Raw genomic sequence first — 27,018 nt, forward strand, 5'->3', positions numbered from 1 at the left:
CTCACAAGTGATGGGCCCTCCTATTAGTCAAACACCACAGGGTTTGTTTTTTTTGTCGCCATTAGATTATGAGTTGGGATCTGTAGATCTAATACGCTCCTCTTAGAGAGGGTGGAATATTAGGCGAAGGGATCCACTTTAAAAGGAGTACTAAAAAGATCATCTCTGTGCCACAAGCCAGCTCCAGGGCCAGGAACAGTCCAGCGTCAACAAAAACAAATCATGCACATAAATTACAAAATAATCACGAAAACTCATGCTTTACCAAAAGCTTTACCAGAAAGAACATGACCCTCCAAGCTTCCCATGATTCCCTCTGCTTTGTGACCCTGTGGGTATGGCATCCCCCCGAACATCATTATTTACACTGTAAAGATCTAAGGCCTGAGAGTGGTTGGAGATTAGCAATGCAGTATACATTTTACTCATGTGGAGTTTATCATAGGATTATATTCTCATTACTGTACATCAGCAAACCAAGAGTCTCATGATATTCTGGAAGAGTGGAAAGAAGCTTTCAGCAGAAATACTGTTCTAAAATTAAAATGTTTCCACTGGAAAAGAAAATAATGGCCATTTTCTTGCTTATTAATGTATCTCCGCTATTTGGACAAGTTACTGTCTCCTAGGATCCCAGTCACTAAAATTAGATCATAAGCTTCGATGGGCAGGGAATGTGCTTGAAAACTTCTAGATACAGTACAGCATTGCAGGATAAAAAATACCCAACCTCCAAACTTACATCACTTATCAAGTGGTAATACTGAAAAAGACACATCCAGAAACAAAAGAACATATTAGAATGGAGCATATTTAAAGCACCACTCCAGCAGAGTTTCTTTTCCTTTTGGCGGTGAAGACGCTGGTCCAGCGGCGCCATCTTGTGACTGCAACTTCTGACTGACCGGAAGTCAGAAGTTACATCATAAGATCTCAATGCAAGTCTATGAGGGCCAGAACGAGGTTCTCTGACTTGTACTGAGTTGTGACCTCCATGAAACACTGGAGCAATCCGGCAGGTCACAAAGTACTGGAGACCAAAGGGAGCAGCGGTGATAAACTGTGAAGACAGCGGCAGGTAAGTATCGTACTGGGGGACAGGGACCTCAGATTAAAAGCACCTCTCCAGCGGTAAAATGAAAATACAAAAAAAACGCTAGAGTGGTGCTTTTAAGAGAGCTTTGCATTGTTTGCATCCTCTGGTGTTGCGCCTCCTGAAGTGTAACTTGGCACCCATTTGTTACCATTCCAAAGTGCATCTCTTGTCCACGGCCTGCACCTGGTATTGCAGCTTAGCCTAGACTCGCTAAGCTGGCATTTTATTTAGATTACTTTGGGGTATACATTGTGACAGAATGAGCAGTCATCTCATTAGGAGTTAACCACAGAAAGCAATTGACTACATATTATTGGGCTCTATAGAATAGGCTGCCAAAATGTTAACTCCCTAGAGTTTGTGTGAATCAATTCACAGGACCTGGTCCATCAGCCACGTTAGTAATCCGTGGTCGCTGGACGGGAGCCCGGCAGTTTGCCTCCTACCTCCCGGCATCCTTGGCTCGCCTTTAGATTAGCCTGTCTGGCATGACATTGTTATTGCGGCGTGACATGTGACGTTGCACCAGGCTGGCTAATCCAAAGAATAAAGACGCGAAAGTCAGTAGGCGAACCTCAGGGCTCCTGTCCAACGACCATAAACTTTTTGATGTTCAGCTATGTTTAAACTATTATAATAATAGCAAGAAAGGCAATGTGGCCTTAAAGGGGTTTTCCCCATGAACAAAGTTAATTTTAAAGTTGATTTTAATCAATAGATCTTAGAATAATAATAACTTCCACAATTGAATGTGTTTAAAAAAGTTGTTCCTGTGCTGAGATAATCTTAGAAATATTCCCTGTGTAATATGTAATGGCTGTGTCTGACAATACAGGGACATGATCTGATCATACCACATCTCCTGGGCAGGGAAGGCCGCAAAAGAGTATACAGACATTACAGCTGATTCTTTTTGTGAGGTAAAACATTTCCCTGCCTGTTTTCAAAAAATGTTTTACCTCCAAAAAAAAAAAAAAAAAAAAAAAAAAGAATCATTTGTGATCTAATAAGGTCTCTGTACCTTTTTTTTTTTTTTTTTTTTTTTTTTTTTTTACACTTTCTCCACTGCCCAGACCATGTTCCTGTACGGTCAGACACAGCCATTACACAATACACAGCAGGGGCACATTTATATGATTCACTCAGCACAGGAACATTATATTTAAAACAAATTCAATTATGGAAGTTATTATTATTCCAAGATCTTTTGATTAAAATGAACTTTGTTTGTGGGAAAACAACTTTAAAAAAAGCTTGAGTATGGGAGAAAATATCGAGTGATGGATAAATGACCCTAGATTACAATTTATTTAACTTTTAGTCGGGCATTACAATTAATATAGTAATTGATGGAAAACCGCCCAATAAGTTAGATGCCTGCAGCAGATCCTAGGAGCACTGTGTACCCAGCGCAACGATAACATGCAAGCTAAAGATCCCATACACATTAGCATGTTGTCGGGAAACTGGTCAACCATCTATTGTGTATGGGAACCTCAGGGCTTAGACATGCTGAATTATGATGCCTAATCCTTTTATTCTCACACGTGACAAGTATCTGCAGCTGCCTACTCACCTCTCTCCATTGAGAACACATGCACCCTCGAGTGTGCATGGGAGAAATCTGATGGCCAAAAAATGCATTTGGCCGACCATTATCGAAGATTTATAAGCACATTAAACACTATAAGGAAATATGGTAACAAATGTGCCGATTTCAATAACACAGGTAAACTTTGCAAGACATTATGTTTGAAGCCCAACGTTACACGTACTGCGGTCAAGCCAACGCGGCACCATCAGACACATAGCTCCACATCTCAAAAGGCAAAATGCCCACGGTCCGTAATGGCAGAGTTTTGGACACAGCTCGCCTGCGCTGCGTCCAATACGCTGCACTGAACAGTAGAAGCACAGTGGATGGATTTAGTGATCCCATGCCCACAGTGCTTTTATTTGACACTGTAAACTCATCTACGGCGCGGGTTTACGAGCCACAGCATGTCAAATTTCCCCAATAGAATGGATAGGGTGTGGTAACTCCGCATGTGGTCAATGAACAAATGGGATTTACCTGCGTGATCAGACGCAGGGAAAATACGTTGCTTCTAAAGAGCTGCTATAGCCTGATCGTGGGCACATAAAGCAAATGAGCTTTAGGCTATGTCAGTCATTTACACTCCTGACCTCCTTCTCTAGCGGGGTCGTTGGTTTGTCACCAGGTCACAAAATTTGAAACTCCTGATCTCTAGTGCCCTTTCCCTTCTAATTTCTCTGAGGATCTGCCAATTTTATATTGAATCCAGTCTAGGCCCAACCCATGGCATTTTAAAAGCTAAGTGAGTCACATATCTTTAATAAGAGAATTAGATTACTTCAATATAGGATGAATTTCAGCCAGTGATGACCAGCTGATTCAGGGTATACCTACCCCCGGGTTCAAAGTAGGATAGGATCAGACAGGGTTAATGAACGGAAAAAAAAAAAAAAAAAAAAAAGTATTCCAGCCTGTACAGCAGGACAGAAAGCCACAGGGCACAGAGCAATTTATGTGCACAGTGTGCTGCACATCATTTCCATTAAGGAGGGAATTACACAGCACATTTCCAATGACTGCCCATTGCATATAATCATCCAAAAGCAGAAGCACATGTACAGCTGCAGACGTAACAGTGTTTGCCCAGCTCATCTCTGCCAAAACAAGACAGAAAGACCCAGTAATGCACATGGACAAAAACTGTATTAAAGACCTGCTCATGGCGTCCAGGACTCGGCTCCATGAACAATATTCCAGAGGTCTACAAGGCAAAAAATAGGAGTAGAGTTACACCTAGGAATGGGAAAAAGTCAAATGATGAATGCATAGGAATCTGATCAGAAACGTGTACAGAACAGAGAAGGGTACATGAAGAAAACAAGATGATCGTCAGTTCTCAAACAGTTAAAACTTGCTACAAATCAGTAACACTGTCCTGTACTCCTCATTCACAAGGGAATCCTGACAACCAATTACTACGCCCATTTCATGAAAGGGGGTCCTGCTATTCATGTCACCATGTTGGTGAAGATCATATACGCTCTTCAGTCAAAATCATGAGCCAGAAAGAAAGGAAAAAAGGGTGCAAGACAAAAAGGGTGGAACAAAAAGCATCACAAGAATGTGAATGAAATAAAAAGTACATCATGGTGGGAATTTCATGAAGTTAGCTTCCCCAATACCCAAACGTCAGTCATGTAGTTTACATTAGTATAACCTTGCCAAGCAATATCCCCCATGGTTTCTCAAGATTTCCAAGCCAAGGACATACTCTCACTCAACATCATATTACAACGTAATGTGGCCTAGACTAACCTTATCAATTTCAGCTACTTTGCGTCCATAAAAAGATATCTTACTGTTTCCATTTCTGGGTCCATTAATGATCCTGGCCAAAAAGTTCACCCTAAACTTTTGGTATATCTCTCCACTTGTGAGGCTAGGTTCACATCTACACTAGAAGCTCTATGAAGAGCCTCCAATAGGCACCATGACAGAAACCCAATGAAATTATTATAGTCATTTAGTCCATCACTGTTAGTTTTGGTTTTCGGTTTCTAGGATGCAGCTTCAGCAATTGACTAGCTCCCCTTAAAGGGAACTGTACTAGCTCAAAAATATTAAGCTGAATACCATGTGAGAACTCCTGAGTGCCCCTAATTCAGACACTTTCTTTTTAGCAGTGCGTTGCTCCATTGCAGAGATATCCCCATTTGTTGCTTTTGGAGCTTGTGGTTTAACTGGATGTTTCTTCACAGTCTCCTCTGGGTGTTTCACCCCTCCAACCCCAGCTTGACAATGACAGACTTAGTCTGCTAGATCAGCAGCGAAGCTTGGCAGCGCCTGGGAGGGAGGGGTGAAAGTGCAAGCCCCCAGAGACAACTCTGAAGGTATGCCCAGTTGCCCATCAAACAAAAATTTCACATATTGTGCAGAGCGACACAGCGCAAAAAGGGAAAAAGCGCCTGAGTCAGGGGAGTTCAGGGATTTTTACAATTTTTAATACAACTTTTAAAAAGTGACAGGTCCTCTATAAGGGGGCACACCAAGCACGGAATCTTATTAATGCTTCATTGGGGGAGAGTGGGATGCAAAATTAGATCCCTCAGAACAAAAGAAAATTCTCAAAAGGGCCACCTAGTAGTAGTAGCCATCCTATAAGTTACCTTTGAAAGGCTTGGCTTTTTAATGAGTTTTGTAAAATGACCAGAAATTCATTTTCTGGATAGGCTAGATTCCCTAGACATGTTGTAAGGCTTGGTAAAGGGCCGAACACTGACTTTCAGGGTGCCCTACTTCTACTAGGTTGCTTTTTTTTCCCTAAAACAATTCAAAATGTCTATTATAAAGCAAAATATTTTGATTTGAGAGTCCTCAGTGGTTGATACCTTTTAATGGCTAACTGAAAAGATGGTAACAAATTGCAAGCTTTCGAGACTACTCCGGCCTTTTCATCAGGCACAGAATAACACAAAATCTGAAGAATCACATATTTATACACAATAGGACACTGATAAAATGCAATAGATGACACAAGTGACGTGAAGCAGAACTTTGAGTATGGGAGAGGGATAAACAGCTGTGGTCGTAAAAACGGTTTATCCCTCTCCCATATTCATAGTTCTGCTTCACGTCACTTGTCTCATCTATTGCATTATTTCTGTGTCCTGTTGTGTATAAATATGTGATTCTTCAGATTTTGTGTTAAGGCCCGGTCACACTTAGCGACGCTGCAACGATCCCGACAACGATACGACCTGTCAGGGATCGTTGCAGCGTCGCTATGTGGTCGCTGGTGAGCTGTCAAACAGACATGCTCACCAACGATCAGGGGAGCAGTGACATCGTGGAAAGAATCTTTCCACGATGTCCTGCTCCTGGTTACGAGCCTGCTGAAGCAGGAGCAGGCTGGTAACTATGGTAAACATCGGCTTACTAGGGGCACACGCGCTCCTAGTAACCCGTTGTTTATCATGGTTACCACTCTGCTACAGTGAGCGGGAGGTTACTGCTCACTTTAGCAGGCTCGTAACCATGATAAACAACGGGTTACTAGGTGCGCGTGTGCCCCTAGTAACCCGATGTTTACCATAGTTACCAGCCTGATCGCTGCTCCCGCTGGTCACACACAGCGATGTGTGCTGACCAGCGGGAGAGCAACGACCAAAAAATGGTCCAGGACACTTTGCAGCGATCAGCGACCTCACAGCAGGGGCCTGATCGTTGCAAAATGTCACACAAAGCGACATCGCTGGTAAGGTCGCTGTTGCGTCACTAAAACCGTGACACAGCAGCGATCTCGCTATGTGAGACGGGGGCTTTATACTATGCCTGATGAAGAGACCTGAGTAGCCTCGAAAGCTTGCAATTTGTTATCTTTTCAGTTAGCCATTAAAAAAAGGTATCAACCACTGAGGACTCTCAAATCTAAATATTTTTCTATCTACTGGCTAACAGTACAAAGATCTATATTTTCCCTGTATTATAAAGCAGAGTTTGTTTTTTTTTAATGAAAAGCCAAAAAGGTACAATCTAAAAATCCTAGCCATTAATTTGGAGAAAAAAAGCTATGATAAAGTGGCCGTTCTGTTTATTGTTCCTTTACATTCTTTACCCGCTGAAAGTACAGACGAGAGAACAAACCTCGATTGCAAAACAAAGATGAGAATATTGACAGAGTTCCTTCTGAAGACTCGAAACATCAAAGTTCAAGAGAGGAAACTCAAGAGGAGCAGTAACGAGGGAGGGAGAATCTAGATAACACGGGGTGGGCAGTGTACGGTGCGTGGCCCCTTCAAATCATGCAGCCTGACATTTATTTTCGTACATCATGTAGATTGCAGTATATAATTTGTGGAGCCTTCTAAATGGATGTTTCCATCAGTCATAAGTGGTGGACAGAACTGGTCTTGCAGATATAAATAGTTCCGCAGCTATAAAACGTAGAAAGAACAAAAAGATTAATCTAAAATTAATGAATCGGCATAGATGGAAAGCTTTAGGAGTGCAGCTTTTTCAATGATAGCCTCTAATGTTCTCATTCTAAATATAGCATCTAATTCTTCACATCTGCTCTCAGAATGTAGAAAATGCAATTTAGATAAAGACTTGAGAAGAAAGGCTAGGGAATTATAAAAAGATAGCCACTCATTACAGGGGAGAGGGTCCATTTCTGGGTCTACAAACTGGGTTTCCATTCTCAATAGTAAACATGAGTATAAAACTCCTAAAGGGAATCTGTCCCCAGGTTTTTGCCTAATGTAGGAGCAGAATTCCCAATTCCAGCGATGTGTCATTTACTGGGCTGCTTGCTGTTGCTTTGATAATCACAGATTTAATCAGCAGGATATTAGCACTAAAGAACTAGAAAACGTGCTGCCATGTAGTCCTCCATATTAGTGATCTCAAGTCTTACCACGCCCCATCACTAATTGGCTACTTTCTGCATATGCACAGAGAAAGCAGTCAATCAGTGATGGGGGTGGAGTCATACAGAGTTCAGAGCACTGCTAGATCTGCAGCAGATAAGACAGGGATTTTAACAAAACTATCCAGTAAGTGATATATCGTAGGAATCAGGGTCTCTGTCCCTACATCATGCTGCTCTGAGATGGCGCAGGAGAAACCAGCTGAAAGACTGCCTTAGGAGTTTAAAGAATCATCATTTATTTTGCAGGTACTATGTAAGTTTGTCCTACCAGAAGGACGAAATAACCACTAAATATCTGAAAAAGTTGTTTTGTTTTTTCTTTAATACCGTCTAAAAGAAGGAGAAGTAAGATCACTGGTTGTTACAGGCCCAAAGCTGAGATTCTGATATTTGCTAGTTGTTTCTGTTGTCATAGTGACCGTGTGTAGTCAATATTAATATCCTGAGATGTAGTCATCTGACGGGCTACTGATACAGATAGTGATGTAAATCCCTATGTAGATATTCCACCTGCAGGAACAGGGCACCAGCATGCAGACCCCCACCAATAAAACTTCTGCATCCGAGAGATTATGAAAGGAGAACCCAGTAAGTTCCCCATATATCCAGTGTTACTATTTTGCCTCCAAGCAAAACAAAGGAGGATTTTTGTGAAAATGTTTAGGCGACTCGGCAGCGTATAGTGTCATTGCAAAACTGCTGGGGGGAAAAAAAAAAAATACAGTTTTGCAAAACCATATCGGTTTACATAAAACTGCAAAGTTGTTTATTTCTTTGGCAACGATTTTGCAAAAGAAAAATAATATGCTATTGCAAAGCAGGCACGTGTGAATACACGTGAAATAGCCCAATGGCTCAGTTATCATTTCTAGTGATATCTGCTAATGAAGTACATGCTGCAGCCATTGCCATGGTAACCAGTGATGTCACTCCTCGCACACAGGGAGCCAGCGATGGAAAGCCATGCACAGCAGACAGCGACATTCATGTACTGTACTCGTCTCCAGGCTCCGCTCCAGCAGCCACACATGCTGCACACAACGCCAAAAAAAAAAAAAAAAAAAAAAAGACATAACCCAGACAGCCGGTGGCTTTTCTGCTGCACCCATCTGTACAGGACACTCTGCCTTCCTTCACAGAAAAAAGAAATGTGTGCCCATAGGAGCACTCCTAGCAAATGACATGTGCAGAGAGCTTTCCTAGCGTACACCGAGCATGCACACAAGCCAGAGCCCAAACAAGCCATCACCGAGTCGCCCCTAGCTGCGGCATCATGCCGCACGGCATAGGCTTCATCAGCACTGGACGGCAGCGGTGGGCCAAGGCTCATGGACCACACAAAGGAGATCTCATCTCTACATTGTGGCACAAGATTGCGTTTTGGATAGATTTCTCTTTAAACTTAAATAATAAAAAGAAAAGGATTGGCAAATCATCCGGTGACAGACGTCATTTTTATGAGAAAGGAAAAAAACTTACCATGAAAACGGTGAAGTGGGATTGTTACCCATAGAAAAAAAAATAAATAAACACCATTGATTTTAATTAAAAAAATAAAAATAAAAAAATTAAAATACTGGGAAAGGTCACTTGGAATCTGATCATTTGTTAATTATAAATACACACTGTATATGTCCCCTTCTGCCAGGTACTTCACCAGGAGTGTGGCCACTTGGTCAGTTGCACATCATGACATCATAAAAAATGTTACCAATGTTAAATCAGTTCTCACATCTGTGAGGCCAACTTCAAGACAGACAATTATATAGGCAGCTAGATATTAAGATATCCTATGCAGTTATGTAAGTGTGGTCCAGAAGAGGTTGCTCAACAAACAGACATTCTCCAGCCATCTCACATTAAGCGGCCTACAAACTGAAATAATATTTAAGTTGCACTTAGATGGGCTAAGAATTGGGGAATGAGCATGCATAAGTATACTTGTTAAAAATCACCAACCTGTGCAAACATACTGCCAAACTGTTAAAACGCTGGTTCATCAAGTGATCATACAGTTTATTTTTCCCCCAAACAACCAACCTGTGGGCAGTTAAACGCTATGTGTAAGCCAATCGGCATTCATTTAATGGTCTGTTTACACACTATGTGCACAGAATGATGAAGAACATCATATTTTCGGCAGCACACTGTTTACAAAGGAAGATGTTTTGCAGAGAAAGGTGATTTTTTTTTGGAGGAAGAGGTGGTGGCGATTGCTGGCCTAATTAGACAGACCAATAACTGAAAAACAAACATCATTCCAAGAACTATTGTTTTTCGATCAGCCTGCGTAAATGTGCCGTCGTGGTCAATTTAGAAAAGCCGATCCAGATCATTACACAACTGCCAATCGGCTGGACATAAGCTAATCAGTTGTCATTTCCTGACCCAGTCAACATAAGCCGTCATAACACAATTGGGGACAGAAAAATCATTAATAAGATTGTTCTGTCCACATACAGCGTCATCGTTACCAATAGCAAATCTGTTTACATGGGACGATATGCTGCCGAGAACAATTATTTTTATGGATGTATTGGAGTTTTGCCCATTTGTCGGGTGATAGTTAGCCCGTTTAGATGGCCCGATGATCGGGAAAGAACGTTACTAAGAATGCCGATTACAGGCTCTTATAAATGAGCCATTGCTGTAGAGTTCATTAGTAGAATTAGATGTCTGATCAGGTTCTTTTACAATGGTTTACACTGTTAAGAACAGTAAAAGGAAAAATTTATAAACTTTCCCATGTCCAAAACATACATGAAGTGTGACAATTTTAATAAAGTATCTCCAAACATCTTGGCCTGTCCTAAAAAGAGGATGAAGATTTGCACCACCATCTAAAGATGTGGGCTTCACTACCTCCCACTTCATCCTGCCCACTTTTCCTACCAATGTTAAAACAAAAGTGAAAGTGGCGTGAACATTTTACAGCATGCCATCATTTGTTACTTTTCTATGTTCCTGTCCAATAATACCAGAGCAAATCACCTGATAAATTTCCAAATGGTTTTGTTCCCTAGGGCAAGCGTGGGGAATGTACTCAATGATAGTGAAGACCACTTCATAACCATATGATACACTATATGAACAAATTCAGTTTCATCACACCCATCAAAGCTGAACTATTGGAACAGAATTGCTCTGTGTCCCAGGGAACATGTCAAACCTGCTGGTATTTTAGGGAGTCGATCACTGGGTCCAGTTTAATCCTTCCTGACGTGTTGTATTGTTGAGATGATTTTACATCCATGGAAAAAGAATAGTTGTGCAAGATACTAAACTGTGACTGGTATTTCCTATTTCCACAAGAATCAAGTAGACATCTAGAGAAGACCACCACGTACCTACTGCGGGAGCATCGTATTCATCCCCCAGCAATATCTCAGGAGCTGAATAAGCCAGCGAGCCACAGCTTGTCGTCAACTTTTTCCCAGGCTGAAACTTGTTGCTAAAGCCAAAATCAGTCAGTTTCACAAGTCCTTGTTTTTCAAAGAACACAACATTCTCAGGTTTTAGGTCCCTATGCACCACATGCAACTTATGGCAGTAAGATATTGCGTGAACTATTTGAGCAAAGTATTTCTTGGCCAGATCCTCGCTGAGACCGTCCTCGTGTTTCATTATATAATCGTACATATCGCCTCCATCTCCAAGTTCCAAAATGAGATATAATTTGGTCTGTGTGTCAATCACTTCATAAAGACGGACTATGTTAGGATGTTGCACCAGTTTCATACATCTGACTTCTTGGAAAAGATGTCCAGTAGCTAAAGAGTCTAATTTGGTCTTGTCGATGACTTTCACAGCTACTTTTTCACCAGTGAAGACATGACGTGCAAGCTTGACAACCGCAAAATGTCCTCTACCCAAGGTCTTATCCAGGTCATAAAGTCCTGCAATCTTCCCATCATATCCTCTCTTGAAACCAGCCATGCTGCACCAGAGAACAGAATTTGTATAATTTGTTATGGTGTTCTTCTCATAACAGAATATCCGAAGCGAGCAAGGAATGCATTTTCACTACCGCCAAGCACATCTGGAAAGAAAAAAAAGCAACAAGTTAATCTCAGATTTGAATAGTTCATCCTTATAGATTTGGATACAATTAAATCTTAAAGGGAACCTGTCACCAGTTTTTTTCCTGTGTGAACTAAGACTAGCACCTTAATCACCATCTGTGCTGCATTTCATAAAGGGGTATATAACACCTCCTGTATACCCCCCCAAAAGCCTTTTAAAACTCTAGCGCTCTATGTAAATCCTGCCAGTTTAGTATGATAGGCGTCCCTGCTGAGGGCCGGCTATGTGGATGACACAGGAGGTGACATCCACGTCAATCAGAGCAGGAAGACGGTGATCAGAAGCCGGGAGGAGGGAGAGACTACTCAGCAAGTAAGTCTATCGGACTGGACCGGCAGGATTTATATAGAGTGTGGAAGAGTTTCAAAAGGTTTTTGGGTGATATACAGGGGGTTATATAGAATATATAGAATGCAGCACAGGTGCTGATTAAGGTGCTAGTCTTAGTTCACGCATGAAAAAACTGGCAACAGGTTCCCTTTAATAAGCAAACAAAGCTTCAAACAAGTGCATATATCTTTCTTATAACATTTTCCATATAAACATCAATGTGCGAAAAGTCCAATGAGTTCTCTGAAGAACATGTAACAAAAATTAAGTTTTAGAATTAAATAGATTAAAAGAATGCAGCCAGATAAAATGATAAAAGGAGCGGGTGGTAGTTGTGCTATCAATATCTAAAAATTGAGCTACTTTGATGCCTTTTGGTCATTATAAAAAGAAGGTACAATCAGTGCTAAGCCTGGAAGACAATAGCAGAGTTTTTATTCATATCAATGCATGTCTGTTCTAACATAAGCGGCTCTTCTAATTCAGGCTCCAATGATGTATTGATGTTCTACATTCTGAGAACAAGGGCCTGTAATCATTAGCTACAATTAGCATATGTACTTGGGAATGTAGTCCAGAGACACCAAAAGTATCTGCATAATGTACATCTCTATGTAATAGAAAAGTATACATACACACTGACATGGTCCTAGATACAATCCGACAGAGCACAAATTTCTACTATACACGCAGACGAGGCAACAGACCAAAAACAATAAAAGAGGGTCTTGGCATTTAAAGACAAAAGTATAGAGAGTACAGGTTAAAGTGTCTAACGCTGTCAGCCAGGGCGGTGGAGTCGGAGTCCATTTTGGTGGAGTCGGTATAAAATGGACTGACTCCAACTCCTAAAATATATAATAAATTGGGTACAGTAATTCAATGCAGTTTGTGGGGAATATTTTTTCATAAAAATTTGGGAAACTTATGAAATGTCCTATAAATGTCTGTCCTATTCCTGATCTAAGGGTCTAGACTTTTAGCTGAGATGGATCTGCTACAGTAAATTTATCACTCAAACATGAGCCAAGTATGAGGGAGTCGGTGTCATGGAAATTGAGGAGTCGGAGGGTGGCTTACTGACTCCACAGCCCTGCTGTCAGAAAACTTACATAATACAGAACTAGTAAGTGACAAGAGAACAGGTATGGGACAGTATGGCAGTCGCATGGTTTGTACTTTGTATTGGATGGACACGCTATGAAGGCTGTACACGATTGGCACGCCAAACATTTTCACGCAGTCAGCAGCACCAGTCACATGACTAAATTACGTCATGGCAGCTCCTTTCAGACAATCGCGAGCTGCCGGCAAGCCAGGACGGATCGGATAAGGACACCGGGGGCCATCAGAAGGTAAGTATAATGTATATTTCTTATTTTATTCTTTTTTTTTTTACAGGTACTATGGTACCCGGGTCTGGAGGAGAGTCTCCTCTTCTCCAAACCCGGGTACCACCCGCACATTGAACAGCATGTGCATATGTAGTGATGTGGATGTCATGCGGTCCAATGCAAGTCAATGGCGGCGAAAAAGCCGCGATTCCGCAAAATAATTGCGATTTCCGCATAATGTGCACAGCACATGCGGATTATCATTGGGGAACATGGCAGACCTTCTACCAAGCGTTTCTGCAGTGGAATTGCCGCTGCGGAAACGCTTAAAAACCGCATAGTGGGCACACAGGCTAAAGGTTTAAAAACCAGCAGTGCCCGCAAGGTCCCTCGGCTCACGAAGGCACATGTGCAGGCCCGTCTGAAGTTTGCCAATGAACACCTGGATGATTCTGTGAGTTATTGGGAGAAGGTGCTCTGGTCAGATGAGACAAAAATTGAGCTCTTTGGCATTAACTCAACTCGCTGTGTTTGGAGGAAGAGAAATGCTGCCTATGACCCAAAGAACACCGTCCCCACTGTCAAGCATGGAGGTGGAAACATTATGTTTTGGGGGGTTTCTCTGCTAAGGGCACAGGACTACTTCACTGCATCAATGGGAGAATGGATGGAGCCAAGTACCGTAAAATCCTGAGTGACAACCTCCTTCCCTCTGCCAGGACATTAAAAATGGGTCGTGGCTGAGTCTTCCAGCAAGACAATGACGCAAAACATACAGCCAAGGCAACAAAGGAGTGGCTCAAAAAGAAGCACATTAAGGTCAAGGAGTGGCCTAGCCAGTCTCCAGACCTTAATCCCATAGAAAACTTATGGAGGAAGTTGAAGCTCCGAGCTGCCAAGCGACAGCCTCAAAATCTGAATGATTTAGAGATGATCTGCAAAGAGGAGTGGACCAAAATTCCTCCTGACATGTGCGCAAACCTCACAATCAACTACAAAAAACATCTGACTGCTGTGCTTGCCAACAAGGGTTTTACCACCAAGTATTCAGTGTTGTTTGCCAGAGGAATCAAATACTTATTTCTTACTGCAAAATGTAAATAAATTTACCTAATTTATACAATGTGATTTTCTTGATTTTTTTTGGGATATTCTATCTCTCAATGTTAAAATTAATCTACCCTTAAAATTATAGACTGTTCATGTCTTTGTCAGTGGGCAAACTTACAAAAACAGCAAGGGATCAAATAATTATTTCCTTCACTGTGAGTAAAAGAAAAAAATAAAAACAAGTGAAAAATCACATCATCAACTAAAACTCTGTATTATGTAATTTTCCATTAATTCCTTGCATCTGAGAAGTACCAAGTTACAAGTACTGTAATTTATGTGTAAATTTGTGTCAGGTGCCATAAGGATTGGCAGGATGGAATTCAGCTGCCTGGTCTTTTTGTTCTGCAGGGAGACAGGCTGCTGGCAGTGGCCCTTTCATAGAGACCGCACGAGTAATTGGCTGACCCGAGGGTTCCTATGTATGGGGGAGGCTATCTAATGAGTATGGTCAGCTGCAGCATCTCCTCAAGTCCGTAACATCCTGAATTACATATTCGAGCCCTTTGGAAGAGGATAGTCAAACCTGAGCATGTGCATAGTCTCCTAGTAGACAGTTGGCTGGAAATTTTAGACATAAATGGCCTCCAACTCCCTGAAATAAGTGACACTTTTGGGCAGAACCACCAAGTGTGATACATTATACCAGGGGTCTCAAACACATGCAGCCCCTTCGGCTGCTTCTTGCGGTCCGCAGGCACAGATCCCGTGACGATCGCGGCTCTCTCCAGCAGCCACCGACATCAGCGCTGTAATGCAGTGTATTGCCGCGCAGAGACCGGCTCTCTGCACAGCAATACCAGTGTCAGAGGCCAGCAGCTGACATCTGCGTCACTGCCATGTGCAGGTCTGTGCCTGCGGGCCACAGGTGCAGAAAGGACGCCGAGGGAACGGAGGACAGGTGAGAATCTTTTTTTTTTTTTTCTCTGTCATGTGAAATACAGCATAGGGGACCCTGTGCTCAGTATGGGGGGGGGGGTGGGACCTGGATGGGAGACCATGTCTGCAACATGGGGGACCATGTCTGCAAGACCAGGTCTGCAATATGGGGGACCTAGATGGGAGACCATGTCTGCAATATGGGGGACCTGGAGGGGAGACCATGTCTGCAATATGGGGGACCTGGAGGGGAGACCATGTCTGCAAGATGAGGACCAGTTCAAAAGGTGTATAGAAAATAAAATGGCATCACTAAAAATGTCACTTTGTCATGCAAATAATGCGGCCCCCCAAATTAAATGTTTTTCCGTGTGCGGCCCATATGCCCAGCTGAGTTTGAGATCCCTGCATTATACGATCAATCTGGTAGCCTCTAAAACATAGTGGGGAAACTAAGGTAGTTGATTTAAAGTGCTACATAAAAGACAGTAAACCCATTCTCAAGGGCATGCATTATATATATTATATACACACACACACATCAAATATTTTCTATTTTAAACTCTCTATATATAGAGCCGTAGATAATATTGAGGTTTTTATGTTGGTTCTAGAGTGCACAAGTGTTTAGAAATAGAAAATCTCTGATGGGGGAAGCTGAAATCTAAGCGAAATTGACACTGTATTTCTAGAGAGACGTGCTGATCTCCATAGTGAGAAGTCTTCCAATTGAACACCCATTTTCTCATTCGAAAATATTACAGACACAGCCCCCCAAGGAAGCCCATGCAAAACGTGTGTTGAGGCTGCAGGCATGGTGTCGTACAGGGAAACCTATGGGTAAGAGTAATGGATCTGGATAGATAGAGAGCAGGGTCCACATTTAGACACAGTGTGCCCAATAGGTATAAGGCAGGGTTGTAGATGTGTATTGTAAATAGATTGAATAATTTCCTCTCCTGTTACCTCTGAACTGTTTATACAGATATGGGGGCTTGATATATACCATTTGCTGCTCATGCACTAGCACTTTCAGATTACCTTACTCCCCCAGCCCCCCCACCTCTACTACCTGGGTCTTTCTTCTAATCATCCTGTCTGTATACATTATATGTTGTTATTGCTTACATTTTGAGTACCATTTAATAAAGAAATATTTATTTGTACTGAGGCTATTTTGGCCCCCTGCTTTCAGTATTATATACCATGTTTTGGAGAGCTTAGTCATTTCACCATGTTTGGTTTGTGAAGCAGATGAACCATTTTGCCATAGACTGTTTTCTGTTCCAATGATTCGGTTTCAATTAGAAAATATTGGAGCGTGTGGGCATACCTGTAGTTGTAGGTATATTTGACTTCTCTACAGAGTTTTAGAGAGGTCAGGGTGATCTGTGCATTTTCAAAGTCGCGGCTTTTGACCACTTACCGGTAAGTTAATAAGGAAATAGGGAGATACAAGGTCACCTACTGAGGATAGCTTTAGGTAATTTTACAGCGGGTTATTTGTACAATTCTGGGACCTCAGTAATATTTCAACATGTTGGGAATCAAAATCTCTGCAGTCCCTGCTATAGGTCCACTTCTCAGTCCAGTGCCTAGTCTCTTACTTTCAACACCATAAAACCCAGCATAGCTAATTAGCTTTTCTCCACATGTTGGCTTCGGGTGGAACGGTGTTCAAGTACAGCATGGCATCTGTGGCACATAGATCTTAGCAGCTCTGCTCTTCTAAAACCCAAGGAATAAACAAACAAATTGAACATATAACCTATAGTAATTAAATAAGTAAAAAGTAATAATGCATGCAAATAATATAGGGTACTTAAGTTGGTTAACACTATTTTGATCAAAAAAGCATAAAAGCCATACCACCACGACAAGGTGTACTGAATCGGCGTGGTCATCTTGTTGCGGTGGGATGACTTATTGATCAAAATAGTGTTTACTAAGTACCCAATGTTATTTACATATACTATTACTATTTACTTACTACAGGGTATATGCTTATTTTAATTTTTTTTCTTAGGTTTTGCCTGTGAAATGGCCATAGTGTGAACGTGCTCTTACGCATTCATTTCTTTGGTTTAGCCATCCTCCTCTCTCACAACTCTGTCCTGAAGTAGGTGGCGCTAGCTCTTGTCCCCTGCAAGGCACTGCGGTCTTGTGCTGCACTTCATTGCATCAGTTACTGTAGTGCAGAGAACGGTCACATAATTGATGCTTCAGGTCTTCGTAAATGTGACCTCAACTAAAAATCTGCTCTAGATTCATCTATAATAACCAGAAGTTAAAGAAATGAATACACATGCACTTCTGTCATGGGGTTGGTATAAGCTCCGACTATAGGATGTGTGACTTTAAGTGTCATCTTTGCAGGAAAGGGTGGCACATCAGATAAGTGACAAATCTAGATTCTCATACCTACAAAGCCAAAGACAGGGTAGGAGTAATGTAGATGAATGTATCTGACATCCAGAACTGCATTTCTAGAGTTCCGCTTACTATAAAATGATGGTCTGTACTGAAACCATAAAAAAGGGTTGAGCATAGTCTACTGAGCTAAAAGTCGGTGCTGTCCTCCCTGCTTTAGGAACATTTTGAGAAAAACTCATGCCATGCCAAATGCAGGCAAGCCATGGGGTCTCCTCGCCAAGGAGAATCTGTATGCCATGCATTCATTGCTCCTGTAGCCCCTACAACATTTTCTGGCTGCTGCTTCTAGTATAGAAAACAATTTCATATCAAGGTAGAGAAGGTTTAAAATGTAGCCAATAATCACAAGGGCTAAAAACAATTAGAGGTAGAGAAATTCTATATAAAAATATCCATGCATTGAAAAATAGTAAGGAAGTGAACACGGTTACATTGGTTGGTGGGGAGAGACTCTGGTCCATCAAATTCTAACTTTCTCCACACTAGATAGTAAAGTCTGATGGCCTATATGTTGTAATAACATAATACCATAAAACACAAATTACAGCACATAATGATCAAACATAGAACCAATGCAACCTGGAGGGCAGCCAGCCTTGTGTAAGGGTTAATAATTTTTACTAGCTGGTAACCAATGGGGAATGTTTGCAGACTGCTGACAAAGAAATGCATTTGCCATAAGAATTCATATCATCCTGTTTAACGCTATTTTTACATTCACTTCATTCTTCTAGAGTCACCGCATCTGTACAAATGCCGGGCTGAGAGTGGGCGGACGGTGAACACTTGCAGGAAGTAGTTATGTATATATTTAGGTGTTCTGATAAAATGCAAACGAGAACTCAAAATACACAAAAGACAAATATAGCAAGAGAATAATGTGTTTATATCTCCCATGTGGTACAGATCTGCAGTACGGCACCCCCATAGTCTGCTACTAGGCAATATAAGACTTTCTTTAGCAAGTAACTAAATCAGTCACGTACAGCTCTTAAAGGAATATGTTAATAGGATCAACCCCCTTAAGCGGTCTACATAGACGTGCAGGTCACAGAAAGTTGACTCAAATGATACCTTGATATCTGCAATCAGATGTCTTATTCCAGAAAAATCCACATTTTTCTTAATATCTAAATGGTCTGTTAAGATCTATGGGCAGGACATAGATCTCTCTGAGAATCTGCCTCAAGAGTTTATTTTAAATGAAAGGGGGCATTACCATTGTGATATGTAATGGCTGCTCTCGGCTCTCCTGATTTTACTGAAGAGCTGTGTGTGATTATTACTAACACAGTACAGCAGAGCTTTGTCTCATTACAAACATATTTGCAGCTGCATCTTTTCGCTGCAGAGCTGTGCCACTATCAACTAAAACTTCTTTAGCTTTTTTCTCACATACCCCACACTGGCTGCCTGGGAGCTGGAAGCTGAAGAAGTCTTAAGCCCCCCGTCACACTAAGCGAGATCGCTGAGTCACAAGTTTTGTGACGCAACAGCGACCTCAGTAGCGATCTCGCTACGTTTGACACTTAGCAGCGACCAGGCCCCTGCTGTGAGATCGCTGGTCGTGTCGGAATGGTCTGGACATTTCTTTGATCATTGAGGCCCCGCTGGGTAGCATGCATCGCTGTGTTTGACACCTTACCAACGACCTTGTTGACGACTCAGACACAAACACATAGGCGTGCATCGTTATACAGATCGTTACGGGTCACTGCGTCGTTGGGAAGATCTGACTGTTTGACATCTCAACAGCGACCACATAGCGACGCAGCAATGATCCCTGACAGGTCAGATCGTTGTCGGGATCGCTGTAGCGTCGCTTAGTGTGACGGGGCCTTTAGTTGTAGCAAGGCAAAGCTCTGCCGGAGAGCCAACAGAACTGTGAGAGGACTACAGCTGTAACAGTGTTCGTAATGAGGCAAAGATCAGTTCTGCTGAGTGTGACTATAACGGTCAGTCATTACTTGTCACACTAGTATGGCCCAGAGGCAAACTCTAGGGGAGATATGTGTCCAGCCAATAGATCTAAAAAGCTTGTTTACCCATTAAGAAAAATGTGGATTTCTCTGGACTATACTGGATTGCAGATATCAATGCTTTATTTTATGAAACTTGCTATCACATGCATGCTCATGTAGATGGTTTAGAGGGTTGGTGCTACTGACAGATTCGCTTTAAGGAATATTTGGCCATATAATTTAACCCTGAACGCTTTTGATTTCATATGCAACCCATGAGAAAATAAACAATTGTGTAACATTTCAGAGCATGCTGCATTACATTATTTTACCACATTTTCATAAGAAGAGAATATGGTGCCATGTGGAGGCATTATACAAGGACACACAAAACTATAGAATGCACCTCAATGGCGGTCGGCCTGAAGCTCATTTTGCTTACAACATATCCTCCCAATCACATGCATGCCTGTGTTTCAATGGGGATAGGTGAATAAAAAGGGCTCTCTCCTCAGCTTATCACCATTTTGATTATAATTAGAGATCAAGTCTGGCGCATCTGGAATCTAATTCTATTAGTCACTGATTTTTTTTGCCCGAAGCCTCTTGTCATATATCTGCATTCCAGCTTCTGCAACAAATGTCTCAACCTTGTATACAGGCTGCTGCACAGAACACCCTACAGTCCACAGGAATCTACTATATAATCGGCTTATCCCGTCTGCCTGTCCGTCCAGGAAATCCTGCGTCGCTGATTGGTCTGGCCGCGGCCAATCAGCGACGCGGGATTTCAGAACAAGATGGCGGCAGTTAGCGGCTCATCTGCCGCACGGAGGTCAGCGGCGATGCAGCCGGGAAATGACCGGCGCTAGCCAGTCATCTCCCGGCTGCTCGCAGCGGAAGTACCCGCACAGGCAGCGCTGCTCCCCGGTCCTCACTAAGACGGTTCGCTGATTGGTCGCGGTCGTATACATATTCTAGAATACCCGATTCGTTAGAATCGGGCCACCATCTAGTGTATTTATATTTATCCATCCATCAATATATCCACACACTCATCTATGTCTGTCTGTCTTGGATATGGAAATGACACTTAACATTTATTTCATCTGTTTTTTTTCATTTACAGTGATATTGACATTTTCCATATGACCTACTAAGTAACCACATGCAGAGCAAGTCTACGTGTTTCCCAACCAAGTCATGAGGAAACATTTACGGTATGTATCCAAGTCACAACAATGGCACTGGGGTCTACAGAGGTGCAAATCTTTTACAGCAGGCCAACTATATCCTGACTCAATGGGACATATAGTTTAAAACAGGGATGTCAAACTCAAAACACAGAGGGCCAAAATGAAAAACTTTGCGGGCCAACCAGTATACAGAATAATGGGCCCCACATATTCCACCATACAGAGTAATGGCCCTCACACAGTCCTCCATACAGTATAATGGGCCTCACATAGTCCTCCATACAGAATAATGGCCCCACATAAGGCTGGCCGTTTTGATGGTGAGAGACAAATAAAACCACCCTGCGGGCCAAATTTGGCCCACGGGTCAGAGTTTGACATGTATGGTCTAAAAGCATACAAGTACACCAAAAAGCTAAAGTGAATGGAGTGTGTTCCAAACTGCAGGCACCAATATATAAGATCTAAAAGTAGAGAAACCGGATAATGTAGGGATCAAAGAATCCTAAGGCTACAAATCGCACAAAAAATGAAAAATGTTACATGTAACAAGCAAATAGTATAGTATGATGACTTACTGCATTGGGTTAGGACATAATGAACCTTTTCTAGTTTAGTCATTATATAAGGATATAGAGCATTTTAGAGCCAGCAACGGAGAGAACTGTAACCAAGGAACACTCCTCCGTAAACCAGGGATAAACAGAGGTCTGCAGGAAGGATGTATTTTATCTATACTACTTTACTTTTGACATTGTGCCAGTTTTAGATCCGTCATCAGCCATTAACCCTGAATACCGGGGAGCCGCGCTCTGGTGTAATATTCTGGGGCTTTGCGACCACAATAATCCTTCTCCATAGGACAACTGGAGTCTTGGGGATTGAAAGTTGGTCTAGGAGGGACCACAAATACATTTCGTCCAACACGTTGGCGTTATGTCAGAGGAATTGTTTGCATTGGGGGAGGGGACAACAGATGTCAAACGTTGACTCAGATATTTGTAAGAAAACCCCGGAGGCAAATACGACAACTGGTGCAGATGACACATGAATACAGCGAGGCAAGAAGAGAAATCTATGTGGCTCATAACTATACCAAAAATATAAAAACAAAAATACTGCACCTCCATTTTATGTAGAGACTGCAGTACGGGGGTATTCTCCACGGGGGGTGGGGAGATAAAACGGATATGTACTAGCATTAGACAAACTGCAAGGTGCCGCAAAATATTCTGCTGGCCCCTAAAGGGTCACAAAGGTCATTGAAATAATACTGATGATATTGAAGATCAGACGGATTAAGTATTCCCACCGGGCGCTAGGGCATTGTATGAATGGTTTGTGGATCTGCAGAAAGTACAGGTGACACACATGGCTTTCTACAGAAGACAAAGTGCAGTTTTACCACGCAGTCCTCAGCAGTAACGTGTGAACACACAGTCTTACAGCCTCTTCAGTACTTCTTACTGTCAGCCCTAAAGCAATATAAAATCTAAAAGAAAACCCACTATAGTAAGATCACTGCAGCCTCCAGATATCTAGGGGCAGTGACCCCTAGATGTGTCTTGTCCTTCAAGGTCAGACTTGAGTGCAACCTTTACTCTCTGTAAACTCCTAATTGTTGTGACACAGTGACAACACATCATGGTTGTCAATATCTAATTAGTCTGAGGCCAAGAGTCAGTATTTGGTGGAGGAACATAGCACAGTATTCTGTGACGCACCAGGACCATTAACCCCACAGACATTCTGGGCACTGACCCACAACATTTCCTACGCACTCAAGGCACACATTAATGTAAATGGACTGGAAGCAGCATTACATCTGCAATCATTGTCTATTAAAGTCTTGCTAAATAAACGACTATAAGCACAGAGCTAAAATGACAATTAGGCTAGGTACACACTATGTTTGTGCCCAATGTCGGGTGTATACACTAAGAAGGTATGCTGCAGCATCAAGCCACCACCGGGACAACTGGTACCCACCCCCCCAACTATCTATGCGTAATCACCATATTAAACGCATTAACACCATACAACAATTCTCTCAAAAGTAAATTGGAAATAAAAAAGACCAAAAGATGACAATGTTCGTTTTTAACATTTAACAAACTGCAACAAAAGATATTAAGACCCCAAGACAGATGGCAACCGTATAGGATTACATTGTACGCAGATTCAACAAATGGATGTGGACTGTTCATTCACAGGCTTTCAATGACAGGTCCTCAGACACCACAATATGCCGCCAGCAGGTGGTTAGCTACAAAATCAGTCTGAGCTTTAGGCCACGGCCCCACTATCGGTATTCGGTCAGTATTTTTTCTCAGGAGTGGGAGAAAAAACCAGAAGAGGAATAATCAGAGAAAAGCTATAATAAATGCAGAATTGGTGACTTGTTTCCATCACCCACTCCTGGTTTTGACTCCCACTCCTGAGAAAAAAAAATACTGACCAAATACTGATAGAATAGGCCTTAGGCCACGGCCCCACTAGGAGAACACGCTCAAACCTTGCTCCAATACAAGCTTGTAAGTGTGCACCAAATGACCCCAGAGACCAATACGTCCTACGCAGCATGGAGTTTACTGATATTAGCCTCATCAACAACAGGAAAACCTTGTACATACATGATCCCTATAAGTTTAGCCTCAAGAGGACATACATACATACACACACTATACATGTATAGATTTCTAGTAGAATTCTGCATGACCAAATGGAGGACAATCCATCAGAATCAACAGATATCTGATCTTCAGTCATTACCAACAGAGATCAACAGTAAAGGATCATTAATTCAGCTTTCTGCAAGGAGGTCATTCTGAGCTTCCTCAGGAAGGTTCATGAATGGGAAATTTTGCTAGTGTGAGTGAAGCAGAGAGCCACAAGCTCACACAGTGCCCAGTCTCCGACAAGAAAGCTGGTTCTCCTTAGAAACAACTAAACAAGGACAGTTCCTAAAAATACATACATAAATGAATAATTGCACACCAAACAAAAAATGTTTTGATAATGTCTAAAACAAAAGAATCTCTATATACACTACTTTACTCTTACAAAATAGCCACATATACCATTTTATGTGGCCTCTGACCAGTCTGAATACCATCGCTAAGCTGCATATTGGGAAAGAGCACTGACATACTGCGCCTATAGTCAAGACTGGGCCTTCATATTATCCCGATATGGCTACAATTTAACATAAAAGGCATAATAGTGATATTTTTAGTTTTATACAAAATTAAAACAAGACTGACTACGTCGTGCTAGACCTTCCGGGAAAACAGGGCCAAAGCTTGTTCGTAAACAGAAGCAGAGATAAAACAGCTGGATCACATACGAGGGAAGCCAGCACCGTGTACTGGAGCCCAGAATCCTGGGGAAATCACAGCTGGGCTTAGACGGCACATCCACATAAAGGGACAAGCAACTTTCCTACTGCTGCAGTCACACATCCATGTGCCATGGTCCGAGCATGGACTGTCCACAGGTCTCCTAACCTTTACTAGACAACCTTGGGTTGGGAGACCGCTGGCAGTCCGTGACACTCTGTGTGTGAATGCAGCATTATCGATATATATTGTGTATTGTTTCAAACCTACTAAAACATCGTTAAAAAGACTTGTCTATGATTAAAGAGGACTTGTCCAGGATTAAAGAGAAACCACCACCATTATAATGTTTTATTGTCATAAATTATTAGTACATATGAAAATAAGCAACTTTGTAATACATATTATCAGAGAAATCTGATTCTTTCTCTTGGATTGATCTTTTGCTTTCAATTCATATGCAACATCTGTATTCAGTGAAGACAGACTTTACCATCATAGAGAGGAAATGACAGTTGGTGTTTATAAAGTTCTATGGAGAGAGGCAGACATTCTGCTGCAAGTTCTCTTGAAATGACTTATGTCATTCTACATCAACTAAGGAATGTGCTCCTCAGACCTGTGGGGTCACCACAACCATGGGCCAGACAATCACAGGATAATAAAACTTTCACGCTCCATATCAATGAACTGCTCCAATATTTATGGCCACAACTTTTTCTCCCCCCTCCCATAATCATAGTTCTGCTTCACGTCATTTGTCTCATCTATTGCATTATTCTTGTGCCCTGCGTGTATAAATGTATATTTCTGTATATAAATATGTGATGCTTCAGATTGTGTGTTATTCTATGCCTGATGAAGAGACTTGAATAGTCTTGAAAGCTTGCAATTTGTTACCTTTTAAAAGCTAACTGAAAAGATGGTATCAACTACTGAGGACTCAATTATTTATATACTAACTTTTCTTAAAAGGGGTTGCCCACTACTAGGACAACCACTTCTCAGTCCTCATGTTTGGCCCAGATAAAAAAAACAAAAAAAACTAAAACACCTTAACTCACCTCCTATGTCGATGCAGTTCCAGCGATGTTGGCACTCGCTCTCCCAGGGCTCATGTGAGGTTATGTCACGTGAGCCCTGCGCCCAATCAGTGCTGGCGTCTCTGTCCCCACCTTTAGACGTATACGTAATTAACAGGGGGTGTGAGCTTATATGTCTGAAGGCGGGGACAGTGACACCAGCACTGATTGGACACACGGCTCACGTTACTTAAGCCCCCGTCTCACAGTGAGATCGCTGCTGTGTCACGGTTTTGGTGACGCAACAGCGACCTCACCAGCGATGTCGCTATGTGTGACACTTTGCAACGATCAGGCCCCTGCTGTGAGGTCGCTGATCGCTGCAAAGTGTCCTGGACCATTTTTTGGTCGTTGCTCTCCCGCTGGTCAGCACACATCGCTGTGTGTGACCAGCGGGAGCAGCGATCAGGCTGGTAACTATGGTAAATATCGGGTTACTAGGGGCACACTTAGTAACCTGCTGTTTATCATGGTTACGAGCCTGCTAAAGTGAGCGGTAACCTCCCGCTCACTGTAGCAGAGTGGTAACCATGATAAACAACGGGTTACTAGGAGCGCGTGAGCCCCTAGTAACCCGATGTTTACCATAGTTACCAGCCTGCTCCTGCTTCAGCAGGCTCGTAACCAGGAGCAGGACATCGTGGAAAGATTCTTTCCACGATGTCGCTGCTCCCCTGATCGTTGGTGAGCCTGCCTGTTTGACAGCTCACCAGCGACCACATAGCGACGCAGAAACGATCCCTGACAGGTCGTATCGTTGTCGGGATCGTTGCAGCGTCGCTAAGTGTGACGGGGCCTTTAACCTCATGTGAACCCCAGGACAGAGAGCGTTGACACCGTTGGACCGGCGCAGGAGGCGAGTATAGGTGTTTTTATCTTACCGGGGCCAAACACTCAGATTGAGTTAGGGTTTTCCTAATAAATGTACCACTAACTAATTGGCCCCGCCATGATGCATCCAGCACCTGTACTCGATTTGATCAGTCATTCTGTGTTGACAGAGGCCCTTTAATCCACTGCAATCATATGCTATACTATATGTCATAAGTATGCCCTGATTGATATGGTCAGAGGACAGCCTTGGGGGCATTACTGGCCACAAGGGCAACTATGATGCTGGGGTTCACCGGTACAACAAGGAAGGTCCCTCTCTTTTCAGTCACCATATTCAGGATTCATTGGAAAAGTTAACAGACACTGGATAAGGCATTTCTTCAACACCGGCACATATAGTGGGAATGTTGCTGCTAATCACAGCTTTCTCCAAAAATTCTGTCTCATGTGATCACTTGTATTAAAATACAGGAACAACCTGCTTCTACACTGGGGGATTAGGCCACACTCACATATTAAGGATTTCATACAGATTTTAAATTATAGATTCTGGGCCAAAATCCGAATCCAATGCATGTGAATGGAGTATCCACATCCCCACTGATACCCTACGGAAAAGCTTTAAAAGAATTTGTCATTACTGAGGGAAAATAAAGTTATAACATGACTTCTTAGGCCTGAGGGTTCTGCACAGAGATTAACACAGTGGATGGGGCTAACCGTCATGTGGACCTGCGGGACTTTAAACTGAACTGAAATGTCAGCTGCTGATTTCTGCCATGTAACAGTTTAATCACATATTGGATTAACAAAACGCAAAGTTGACATGTATGCACAAATCCTCCGAATGGGTGTTGGGTAGACTTGGGGGGGGG

The 27,018-nt window shown here is 42.3% G+C and overlaps 1 protein-coding gene across 1 annotated transcript in view; it reads right to left on the reverse strand.

Moving 5' to 3' along the window:
* SNRK (SNF related kinase) overlaps positions 1-27,018 on the reverse strand; it is a 54,633-nt gene that overhangs the window by 15,819 nt on the left and 11,796 nt on the right. Inside the window, exon 2 of the mRNA XM_073678050.1 lies at positions 10,911-11,602. Within this exon, the coding sequence (XP_073534151.1) occupies positions 10,911-11,499 (589 nt within the window). The 5' untranslated portion in view covers positions 11,500-11,602. The remainder of the gene's footprint in view (positions 1-10,910; positions 11,603-27,018) is intronic.

The sequence above is a fragment of the Phyllobates terribilis genome, unplaced genomic scaffold (genome assembly GCF_046119375.1).
Source record: "Phyllobates terribilis strain yellow unplaced genomic scaffold, ASM4611937v1 Scaffold_4__5_contigs__length_816908805, whole genome shotgun sequence".
In the NCBI taxonomy this organism is placed as follows: domain Eukaryota; kingdom Metazoa; phylum Chordata; class Amphibia; order Anura; family Dendrobatidae; genus Phyllobates; species Phyllobates terribilis.